Source organism: Python bivittatus, unplaced genomic scaffold (genome assembly GCF_059951505.1).
Source record: "Python bivittatus isolate LINGU-HERP-01145 unplaced genomic scaffold, Pbiv_v1 ctg000330_np1212, whole genome shotgun sequence".
Taxonomy (NCBI): Eukaryota; Metazoa; Chordata; class Lepidosauria; order Squamata; family Pythonidae; genus Python; species Python bivittatus.
In genome coordinates, this window is record NW_028277058.1 from 7,548,903 (window position 1) to 7,561,852 (window position 12,950).

The 12,950-nt window shown below is 37.1% G+C and overlaps 1 protein-coding gene across 2 annotated transcripts in view; it reads left to right on the top strand.

The window, feature by feature from the left end:
• POT1 (protection of telomeres 1) overlaps positions 1-12,950 on the top strand; it is a 58,401-nt gene that overhangs the window by 3,167 nt on the left and 42,284 nt on the right. Inside the window, exons 2-4 of one of the 2 annotated variants that reach the window (XM_007430268.3) lie at positions 3,669-3,741; positions 4,279-4,370; positions 12,033-12,137. In XM_007430268.3, coding sequence (XP_007430330.1) covers positions 3,669-3,741; positions 4,279-4,370; positions 12,033-12,137 — 270 coding nt within the window. The remainder of the gene's footprint in view (positions 1-3,668; positions 3,742-4,278; positions 4,371-12,032; positions 12,138-12,950) is intronic. The other variant, XM_025167951.2, reaches the window with a different exon arrangement.

Consider the following 12,950-nt stretch of genomic DNA (forward strand, 5'->3'; position numbering starts at 1 on the left):
ACTATCTTCTTAGTGCAAGGGTAGGCAGCCCACATGTGGTCCTTAGTCTTCCAGGGAAAATATAGCTATTTTCAGTTCTGTTTCATTATATTGGAGGTCAAGGGCAAATCGGATGTCTTTAGCACCCCTTAACATCCCCCAGATTGAGGTGATTTTCCTGGTTTGGAAGAGTTTTGAAAAACAAAACAGATGCTTTCATTCTATAGAAAATTTAAGGCTCTAACCACCCCAGGAAAAAAAAAAATAGTCCAGTGATGGCAAGAGCACTGGGGTCACAATGAATTAGTTCCCATCAGGAGAGGATATGAATGTGAGCCAAGCTGCTCATTATTGATTTCATTGTTCATTGCTGAACTCTTGTTTTTATCTTGGTTGTTTTTTGTAAGCATCCCAAGGTCACATTGTTTGAGTTGAGCGACCATATTAATTTGTTATAAATAAACAAATCTACTTTTAGGACCCCCAGCAGGGCATAAAAAGGAAGTCCCCACACCATATAAGATTGCCCACTTTTCCTTTATGGTCTTGTATTTTATATTCATATAAGCACTATTAAGTCATTTGGCAGGGAAATTTAATCTCCCAATTTATTTTCATGAAATAAATATCGAGGTAGAGAGAGAAAGCCAATTTAGGCTGGTAAAAATGACATTTCATGCATTCCCTGACAAATATAAAATATATGTTACTGTTCCATTTGATTCTGCAGGATAATTTCCTCAGGGGAAACTTGCCATACGGTGAGAAGAAAATTTGAAGTAACTTAAACCTGCTGTCTGAAGAAAATAAACTAGGTGTCTAAGAAAGCATGGTTAACAGAGGAAATGCTTTTTGTTAATTTGACAAAAGCAGGTGACAGAAATTGCTCTGAAGAATCCATTTCTGCTTTTTACATAGAGGCAGATTGGGAGTACATTAGTATGATCACAGAGGCTGTGCTGTATTTTTATTATTGTTCAGCTGCAATTGCAACAGTACATAATGTAGGTTCAAAACAGACATTTATCCTTGGATTACAGGCATTGATCCCGAAGCAGTATAGGCAAATGATAACTCAGGTGGCTTAACAAGACTGTTACTATACCTGATCTCTCCTGCTGTGCGTAATGTTGAGCTTTATTCTTTTTAAGAAGCTTCAATATTGTGCTACGTAATAAGCTATGGAAGAAAAGTAGTTTTCATAGGTGATTCTCTACATTATGCACTATATTTGTTCCCAATATTTAGGCTACTGTCCAGGGCAGACCATCCCAAGGAAGTTTATGTAAACAACTTAAAGACTTAAATATAGCTAAATCACTCTCACTCCAGTCATTGTTTTAAAAGCTAACAAGTGAGTTGGGCCTGATTCCTGGGTCCTGTATGGACAAATACCGTTTATGTTGGCTATCCACAGCTCTTCATATCTGTCCATCTACTTCTCCCCTTCTCTTCTTCAACCAATCATAGTTGCCTTTTTGTAACCTATCATATGCCCAAAGAATGTGAGTTATATAAGTTCTGCTTGGAGGTCATTGCACTAGGAGTAGTCATTATGTTTCTCTTCCAGGACCAATTTATTGGTTCTATGTGCAGTTCATGGTACTCATTGTAACCATCTCCAAATTCATAATTTAGATGAGCCTATCATTCTTTCTCAATGTCCAGTTTTCACAGCACTATAAACTATTAGGAAGGCTATTGCTTTAAATGAGGGAGACAGGGTTGTAAACTGTCTCCTTATTTATTCAACCTATATGCTAAATATAAAGAAAAGCTGGGTTGGAAAAAGATGTGATTGGTTTTAAAAGTGGTAGAAGAAACATCAATAACCTGCACTGTGCTTATGACACTACTCTGGTAGCCAAAAATGCAAAGGTTGGTCAAGCTATAGTAATAAAAGTCAAAGAGAACAGTGAAAATATGGGACTAAATTAAATATAAAAGACCAAACTAATGACAAGTACAACAACCAGCTTAGAATTTACAATGAAGATAATTAAGTGGTTGGTAGCTTCTGCCTTTCAGGATCAGTAAATCAAGAAATACGGCACAGATTAGCACTTGGTAGAGTGGCCATGAAAGCTTTGGAAAAGATATTCAGAAGCCTACAAAGATCAGAATAATGCAAGCAATTATATTCCCTGTGACACTCTGTGGAAGCAAAACTTGGATTTTGAAAAAGCAGAATAGGAAGAGTATTGAAGCTTTGGAACTTGAGTATTGGAGAAGACTCCTGAAAATGCCATGGACAGCCGAGAAACCAATAAAGCATTGAACAAATTAACCTAGAGTTCTCACTTGAGGCACAAATGACCACATTCAGATTACCATACTTCAGACACACTATGCGTAGACTTAGCTCTAATGCTGGGAAAGGTGGAAGAAAAGTAAAAAAGAGGATGATCAGCAGTAACGTGGATGGATTCAGTTACGGTGGCAATTGGTGCACCATTGAAAGACTTTTTTTTTTTTGTATACAGATTAGACCTAGGAATAGATTGTAGCAAACAAATACATCAAAATCTTTTTGTTGCCATCTGGTTGTAATTTAAACTTGTACAACCCAAATATGATACAGGTAGTCCTCAACCTACGATGGCAATTGGGACTGGAAGTTCCATTGCTAAGTGATGCAATCAGCAATCCCTGCAGTCTTGGTTGCCGTTGTTATCCGAGTCCCACCATTGTTAGGCAAGGTAATTTCCTGCTGTCTTCCTACAACCAAGTCAGTGGGGAAGCCAGTAGGAAGTTGCAAGTCCCAGACGGCTTACAAGGAGGTTGGTAGGCAAGTAAGTGGCTGCTGCTGGATGGGGGAGGGTGCAAGGGAGGGTGCGTGGGGGTGGGAGGAAGTGTGGTGAGGGTTGATGAGGGTGCAAGGAAGGTGTAGGGAGGGTCGGGGAGGGTGCGAGGGAGGTGCAGTGGGATCGGGGAGGGTGTGCAGGGGTGCAAGGGAGGCACAGCGAGGCTTGGGGAGGGTGCGCAGGGGTGTGCAAGCGGCTGGCCTGGCACGAGCGTAGAGGGGCCGGGGGGTGGATGCGCAGCTGAGGGAGACTTACCCCAGCAACTTGTAACCTTCCCTGCCAGCTTCCTCATTGACTTTCTGGGGAAGCTGGCAGGGAAGTTTGCAAATGACAGTCACATGAATGTGGGGTGCTGCAACCGGTCATAGGTGTGAGCCGGTTGCCAAGCACCCAGATCGCAATCACATGACCATGGGGGTGCTGGGATGGCCAGAACTCCACAGACCAGTCGTAACCACCATTCATTCAGTGCCGTCGTAACTTTGAATGGTCGCTGAACGAATGATCATAAGTCGAGGACTACCTGTAGGCTTAACTGCAACAGACTAATGATCTCAGCTATCTTTAAAAGATAGCACTGTGTAAATGTTGGCTTGAAGGGGACTGAGAAACTGTGAACATTGGCTTCCTCTCAGAATTGCTTGCGGCAAGAAAGCAATAATCTTGTCTTGCCAGGTTGTATTTGCCTTGTATTTATATCTTTAGGAGCATTCTCTTAATTGTTCTGCCTCTATAAAACCCCCATGGTTTCGTTAGTATGGTAGAAATATTTCAGAGGGACATGGGCTGATAATATTGGTTAAGGTTATAGTATTAATTTCTGTATGTGGTTGCTCATTTGTAAAGTTTCAGATTTATTAATTAGGGTCTTTTTCTCTATTTTAGGGAGTCATTGTTACTTCCTATCAACTGACTAATCTTGGAAATGGGACATCTTTTTTCAAGATAGTACTTCAAGGTATTTCAGCACAAAGTGTACTATATTCTCATGATTATATTCATGGTTAGGTTTGTCAAACTAGATGTGTATTCAATGTGCATGATGCAGGTGAGAAATATAGAATACAAAAGCAATGAACTATCACAGAGAGAACATTTATAAAGTTCCTGAGAGAATGAGTGCAGTGTAATATAATGTAAATAATGCTGCATAGTATTTATTTGGGAACAAAATCTTTCCAAAGTATGAACCTTGCTTCTTAGTATTGGTTCACCATGCTTACCCATAAATTGAAACAAGATGAGTGGAATTTTGCTTGTAGAGTGACTTGGAGAGAGTTGATTCTTTAAGCCTTAAAACTAACCTGTAAAATACGTTCTGTGACCCAGTCACTTAATGTATATCGTGTTTTTTTCCCAACTGGTCACAGGGTTTTCTTCCCATTCTAATGAGAAATAACCCTTAGTCATAATATTGGAGAATGCAGGACCAGGAGCTGCTGCTGTTGTATTCAGATATTTGCAAACAGTGAGGCTATGATATTTATCTTTTTAGAGTCAGAAAACTCATCTTCCAGGAATAGCAGCATCTACATTTTAATATATGGGAAACTGGCAGAAGATTGTGCCAAAGTTGTCCAGCAAGGGGTAAATGCTTTTATTTTTCTTGTTACTAAAATTAATATAGATGGTCTATATTTACCCAATTGATACATGTGACATTGCAAGACCAGCCTATGTAGCTTTATTTTGATTTATTAATTAGCTTGTCTTTAAACTTGTAATTCCTTGGAACTACTGATGTGCTTGGGTGTCTTTCATTGTTAGATTTGTCATTACCTATATTTCAGTATTATGTCTCTATTTAGTACAGTTCACTGAGGTATCACTGGGGCATTACCTAAACAGCCAGGTAAAAACACAGATAGAACAGCCTTGTGACTTGACCAAAAAGGGCTGTTTTATAATGGATGCAGGAGAGTCCATTAAAATGTAGCCACCTGTCACTTCCTGTAACTAAACAAACATCTAGACATTGGAATAGTTTTTTCCCTTGTGCCATTGCTCTGTTAAACACTGTATGATTTGATATGTACTGGACAGTGGCTTCTTCTTTGGAAAAGTTATTTTATTGGGCAGTGTTATTGTTACTGTTTATTAATTTTTGTTGCTATCCAAATGCACTGTTGATCTTGCTGTTCGTCACCGAAGACAAATTCCTTGTGTATATTTTATACTTGGTCATTAAAGTATTTGTATTGTATTGTATTGTATTGTATTGTATTGTATTGTATTGTATTTAATAAATTATTAAAGGTCTCCGACCAGTATCCAAAATTCATTACATTACTTCAGGTTACAGGTAGTCCTTGCTTAATGTCCACTTATTCAGAGACTGTTCAAAGTTACAACAGTGCTGAACAGGGGGGACTTACAATGGGTCCTCATAGTGGTGGCCACTGCAGCATCCCCATGGTCACATGATCATTATTTGGGTGCTTGGCAACTGTCTTGAATTATGATGTTGCAACATCCCGCAGTCACATAATTGCCATTTGTGACCTTCACTGCCAGCTTCTGACAAGCAAAGTCAGTGGGGAAGCTGGCAGGAGGTCACAAGTGATGATCAGGTGACTGTGGGACGCTGTACAGGACTTGCCCAACAATGGCAACTGGGACTGCTGGAACTGTCATAGTAATGTGACATTGTGCCTTACGACCGCGGTATTTCCAATCCCAATTACAGTTGGTAAGCGAGGACTACCTGTATAATAAAATATATATATAATATATAAAAGCTTACATAAAATGATATAAAATCAGTGTAAACCACAATAATAAAAGGAAAGACCACTGATTCCTATCTTCCTATACTTTCTATTCTTGCATGACAGCTTGGTAAGAAAAATTCAGTGAAGAGTTTTTGTACATCAGAGACACTGGAAGGGAGTAAAGGGGAAGGGAAGGGTTTGACTTTGCTTGTCACTGTGCACCTCCCTACCCAAAATAAATTCAATATACAGAATTCTTAGTGGGGACGTCCTTTTTCAGTTCACACCATTTCATCTCCCACCCCAGAGGTTTATTTAATAGCAACTGTCTCTCAAATGGGTTGATGAACTCAGCTGCATGTTGATTTCACATAATTACTTTCAGCCTAAATATGTCAATTACAGTACTGTTTTGTTGTACAATTAAAAACTCTTCTCATATGAAGGGAGTCCATTTTTATATGCCAGTAATTTAATATATCAGGTTTTATCCACTAATTTGCCTGTTCATGGTCCAGCCATGCTTGATTTCCACTATATGCAAAGTATATTGTCAAATCAAACCAGTCTGAGACCGCCTAAGGAGGCTAGAGGTTAATTAAATAAGTAATTTGTACTCAGGTCATTGTGCTTATAAAGGCTCGACAGCATTTTAAATCTTAAAAAATATAAAAATATAATTAACTCATAGTAAGAGAAGAACCACCATATATCAAAAGGTGTGTCTGACATACAAAACTCCACTCATGAGTTTTCTGGACCCTGGAAACTGATGCAACAGCTTTATGAATTTCAGCAGATGCTGCGTTTGTACTCCTGCGTGTTCTGAAACTCCTCTTCCAAACAGAATCCAAAGTATTGCAGAGCCCTAATGTACACCACTTTAATTAAGATCAGATAAAAACAAACTGTTTATATAATGTTTGTACCATTTTTTATGTACTTTGCTTACAGTCCTTGTCTCTTAACAGTGAGAAACCAAGTGCTAGAACTCAACAGTTTTATTCAAATGGCATAGTCTGTTGCAAATCAGCACCGCATGACAGGAAAATGTAACTTTTTACTGCTACATTACACACACACTTATCCCTCCATGGCCTGGCAATTATAGGAATGTGTACAGGCACAGATTTGTTTGTATGGATCATTTTTGTTACGTATAAAAGTTTAGAAGAATCACAGCTTTTTTTTCCCTTAAGAGCTTCAGAAAAATTCATGCAAAGGGTGTTTCTGCCACCTCTCAAAATCATTGTAACTGTTCCTTTTTACACATTTATCCTTGGGAATACATTAATTGAGTTCAATGGAGCATCTTCTCAGTAAAGATATAGCAACCTTCCCCAAGTTGGGAGAATCTAAATTCATTTTTTGTTCTATGAATGCCTAATCCAAGAATGAGACAATACTTTTATTGTGCCCAAGTAACTGACCTTTAAAAAGTCTTCATTAGATATAAATGTTCAGAGCAAACACTGATTGCTGGTATAAGATAATAACTCTGTAGCCAGTACTGAGAATACAGGATTAATTGTAATGCACAGTCTGTGGAATTGTGACTTCCCTTTCCACTTGCAGCATTTTTAATTTTGAATCTTTTGGTCTGCCGCAGCATAATTAAGATGACGCTACCAGGCAGACTCAGAAAGGTAACAGGTACCTCTGCTCTTTTTTCATCCCCCTTCCAGTGTTAATGTGGGAGATGAAAACTATTGCCCCATTATCTTAGGACAGTGTTGTCCAAACTTGGCCACTGTAAGATGAGTGGACTTCAACTCCCAGAATTCCCCAGCCAGCCATGCTGGCTGGGGAATTCTGGGAGTTGAAGTCCACTCATCTTAAAGTGGCCAAGTTTGGACAACACTGTCTTAGGATAATAAATATGCTATAAATAATTGACACCACACACACACACACACACCCATGTATATCCCCCACACTTGGCAGTTATCTTTCCTTGGAAGGCAGATCAGCTTTTCTTTCCAACTTTTCTATTTCCTTTATCAGGACACAAAAATAGAGCTTGGGATGGAGGGGAATGGAACGGAACAGAACAGAACAGAACAATGACTGAATCAGCTTCTCCATCACATTGGACAAAGCCTCAGAAACTTAATTAGTGCTTCTGTCATTCTTCATTTTTAAAAAAGTGTTAAAACTGCAATCTCTCAGTAGGAGACTGTAGAATGTAGCTCTTGAGCAATCAGGTTGAAACAATTGTAAATTTCAAACAGGCAGAAGGGGCTTGTTCCAAAACCTCCCTTGTGATTTGGGTTTCTAGCTACTAGAGTACAGTATATGCTTATTGTGAATGTGATTAAGGGAAGATCATTTCAGTTAAGAAGAAACATGATTCTATGAATTAGTTATTCTAAAAAGAAAAGCAATTACTACTTGAAACAATCAGAACTATGGGTATAAGTACTTCATGGAATTATGAGGGGGAAAGAATTTATGAAATTATATTTATATAATGTTAATTGGAGATGATTTTGATAATCATCTTCCAAATAGCACAGCTGGAGAAATTGTGGCTGATTTTGATATTATTATAAAAAAGTCGATGGAAGACAAATGCTGGACCATCTTGTGTTTCACATATAAGGAAGCTTCCTTATCATGTTCCCATTATTCTAAGATGTTTTGTATTGGGAAATAAATAAATAGTGGATTATGCAAAATATGTTTTCTCCTTAAAATATTTAATATTTTTGCACTTCATTCCCTGGAAATTTCTTTCAAAATTGGTCTCTGTCTCTCTCTGTCTCTCTCTTTCTTTCTTTCTTTCTTTCTTTCTTTCTTTCTTTCTTTCTTTCTTTCTTTCTTTCTTTCTTTCTTTCTTTCTTTTTCTTTCTTTGACCTGTCGATCATGGCAGTTACCTATAGTGTACAACAAATAATATAAAGATTTAGGACTTAGGATTTTAAATCACTTAAAGGAATATTGTTGCCAACTGCTGAAATAGCAAAAAGAACATTCAAAGAACTATATTTTGCTAAAAATGGTTTTTATTTGCAATTAATTGAATAAAAATGAAAAAGCCATGGCTCTAAAAGCAAATTTGAGTATTGTTGGCAACCATTAAATACAAAGGGTCAGCTTTTGAGGCTAAAATGTTATATTTGATAATATTTCAATGCCACCCCCAAAATTGAAATAGCACTTTAACCCCGAAAATTGAAATAGTACTTCTGGAAATGCCAGAATTAACTGGAAAAGTAAAGCAGCCTTTAAATTATCCTATGATTCTCTGTGTTCATTCTCATTTTTCCCAGATTTCTTGCTGATTTTATTTCTTCCCCCTCCTTCTGCTTTTGTGAAATTTTGCATGGTCGTATGATGAACATTTACAAGACCATCTGCAGTTAACATTTACTCTTTCTTGCTCTTTCACTTGGCTTGTAATGGTCGTACAACTATCCACATTTATGATCTTTGTGGACATGTTTTTTTAGACACTCCATAGTATTCCAATACCACTTCTACTGTTTGCTCTAAGTGAGCAACTGGCTGTCGTTAAAAAATGAAGATGTTAGATGTAATGAAGCTGTCCAACTCACAGCATTTCTTTCCATCTGTAAGAAAACAGGGGATATGCTTAACCAACTAATAACGAGACAGATTCTTCACGCAATTTATCTTGAGTTGCCTATTATTTTGGAGGAAAGATGTAAGACAGTATGTCAACCAAGCAACAACATCATCATCTCGATATCCTGAAATCCAACCATATGTTGCTTTTGTAGAATAGGCAGTTGACAGAATAACTTAGGCTGTTCAGGTGCACTTTTAGGAAAGTTATGGGATCAGTAAGGCCCTACCTCAAATTTCCCCATCTACTAACTAAGCAGAAGGTAATCTGATTGTACAAAATTAGAAGTACAATTAAGTACAATTAAGACAGAATGTATTAAGTTCTGTGCAACCTATTATTGCACGAAGAACGTAAAAAGATTTTGACTTGAGTTTGCCTCCTGGTAACTTCTTGGACATATTCATTTGGTGCTAGCAACATGTAGGTGAGGTATAAATATTTTCAATAAATTTTATAAATAAAATTACATTTTTAAAGTATGAAATGGGGGTGGGGAATCTACTTTGCCAATCCAAACTCAATCTTTCCCCTACAAACAAGTGTCCCAAAATAGGTTGAAAAGATTATAACAAAAACAAAGTTGACATAAATAAATTTAAGAAACAGCAAATACTTGTTTGAAAAGAAATATTGGCAGTTTTTGAAGGAATATAGATACAGAAGAAAGTGACTTAGTGTAGAATGGAATGGAGTGCTACTAATAAGAAAGTGTGAATGTCACTAATGGTTCTCTAAGCAACAGCTATTGTGAGAGGCTCCAATAGGTGATTTCAGAGGCTGCACAGATTCGTATGGGAAGAGTCACCTCTTCAAGTAACCTTGCCAAAAGCCATTAAGGGCTTTAAAGCCAATAGCCAGAACATTGAATTATTCTAAGGAAAAAAAAAAGTGGGCAACCAGTTCCACTGATTAAAATAAATGGGTTGGGTGATCCAAGTCATTTGCCTGTTTTAAAATTGTAGCAGCCACATTCCACATTTATTGACATCTCGTAGTAGTTTTCAGTGGCAGTCCAACAGAGAGCATGTATGTAATTCTAGTCAGGTAGGAAATGCTTACCAAGGATCACTTTTCTAATTGTTAAAGCTCTCTTGCCTTTTTTCAGACTTGCTTTAGCTTTGGAAGCTGCAGTACAACTCTGGAAAAAGATGTGCTTCCAGCTCTTCCAAAGCACTTCTTTCAAAGGATTGACAGACCCCTATTATTCATTTGTTTATTTTTTTAATGTGCTGCAGTACGCTTGAAGAAAGTTTATAACATAGGCAAATAACGTATATAAAAGCAGATTTTAAAGAGTTAAACTTTAAAAACATGAATGATTTACCCACCTTGGGGTCCATCATCCCACATCCATAATGCTATTTAATTTAAGAAATTGAAAGTTCTATGGAAGAGCTTTGTTTTCATTGCTTTCCTAAATGCCATCAGGGAGGCTACCATCTGGATCCTGGGGCAAGCTATGTTAGTAGCACAATTAACTCTGCCTTATCTATATTTAATTTCATCTTCCTCACATATACAGTGGATTCCAATTCTTGATTCAGAATGTAGTGCTTCTGGAATAAAGGAAAAAAGAAAAAAAGTGAGTTGGATGGCACAGTGATAAAAATCTCTACAAACCATTATACATTTCTGTATTTGTAAAGAGGGCCAGTTTGGTGTAGTGGTTAAGGCAGCAGGCTAGAAACCAGGAGACGGTGAGTTCTAGTCTCACCTTAGGCACAAAGCCAACTGGGTGATCGTGGGCCAGTCATTCTCTCTCAGCCCTAGGAAGGATGCAATGGCAAGCCACTTCTGAAATCTTGCCAAGAAAACTGCGGGGACCACTACAGGAAGTTGCTTGAAATCTGGCTTGAAGGCACACACACACACACACAATTTTTTTGTGTGATTTGCCAGTTCTTTTTCCTGATCTGGGCACAACTTGAGAGAAAATGAAATTTAACTGAATAATACTGAAATCAGTGATACCTCTTTATAAGTCCATCAGTTTCAGTGGAATATGCATATGCAATTCGGTGAAAAAGTATTCACTCCTGCTGGGTTTTCTAAATGTTTGCCTATCTTTTCCACTGAAAGCTATGAGAGCCTCATATGGGCCCCATCGATACTGAAAGTCAGTCTGAATGAACAAATAACGGCAAAGTGTGGTGCCCGGTTCATTGATTTCATAGGCAAAGTGTCCTGCAAGCGATATGCCATGGTGAAAAAGTAATTGGCCCATTAGACTCTATATCTGGTTGCACCAACTTTGGCCGCAAGAACTGCAAAACACTTCTTTTCTGATCCCATTCAATGGCAGAGGTACACAGAAAAGCTGAAAGGGAATGAACACTTTTTCAGAGAACTGTTTCTAACTCCATCAGACCTATAACCTCTTTTAATGTCAACCATCAAAAATGATTTATACTTACACAGGCATAAGCTCTGTCACTACCCTGGAGATACCAGAAAATATTTTCTATTTTTCTTTTCTGCTCTGTGTGTGTGTGTGTGTGTGTATGTATGGGTGAGAAAGAGAGAGATTTAAGAAATTCCTGTGTTATTTATTCTGACAAGCCAGTATAGTCTGGTTTGGTTTGGCTTCGTTTCATCGGCATATACTTCATGCAAGTATTATTGCGTTATTGCTCTAGTGCAATTTTCAGGTTATTGACATTTAAAATACTGTTTAGAATGAGTGCAGTGGAAAGCTTCATCACAAACGTCACTCTTCATAAAATGACATTTTTGGCTTTTATGACTATTTGGCTGTTGAGTTAATACCATAGGCACAGAATATATGTATATGTATATATGCTCATGTGTATATTCTGATTTATAAAATATATTGGTGAAGGGGCCTTTTTAAAAGAACTGACTTAAAAAGATGTACTATAAATAGTATAACAATGATGACATCAATAATAACATGCTAATTGGTTGTATATTTTTGCTTTCAATAGGATATCATCACGGTGACTGGATTCAGTTTGTCAAAGTCCGCTAGTGAACATAGTAGGCATTGCTGTCAGGTGGAAGTATCTGATGAAGCCAGCTCAACGATTTATGTACGTTGAGCAAGTTTTTATTTTTTTTCATTCTCCCCATTCTCACGTAATTGGTTGATGAACTAGAGAGTAATTTGTAGGGAATTTTAAAAGACGGTTACATATTACAATTAATAACTTTTTAAATAATACACACACCTGTCCCTTTTGTGCATTAGAAACCGCCAGGTAGAAAACCAGTTTTGATGCTTAACAGGATTTTAGAGTTACCTCTCTGTTTTATATTTTTCCCTTCTAGTGAATGTGAGCGCTCATGGTCATTAATAATAGATAAAATACACAATGCAGAAAGAATAATTTTTAATTTTTATATGATGTTTGTTTTATATGGTGTTTTTCATGATGGCTGCTGAGAGTTTTTGAAGCAACATACAAATTAAATACATAACTAAACAAAAAGTTAAAAACATAAAACCAGTATCAATTTGATAGTGTGTTTTTTTAAAGGAAGTATTACTGTATACTTTTAAAAAGTATTGCTTGTTCTCTCTTCTTTTTTCTCTATATCTCTCTGCCGCACATAGAGAGAGAGAAAATGCAATTAAAAATATCAGACAATGATGTATTTCTGGATCTTTAAATCTAATTGTCCAAGTTATAAAAATCTGAATTTTGCAATGTCCCTTATTGATTTAATTAAGTGTTATAACAGGAATAAGACCTTTAGGTAGGTTTATAATAACACTGGCTTGAATAGTTGAAGATGTCCCTAATTGGCAGAGTATGCTTACTATTATGTTTTAAAAGTAGTAAATATCCAATTAATCTATTTGCAAAGTAATGGCTTTGTTTTAGAGAACAAGAGATCATTAT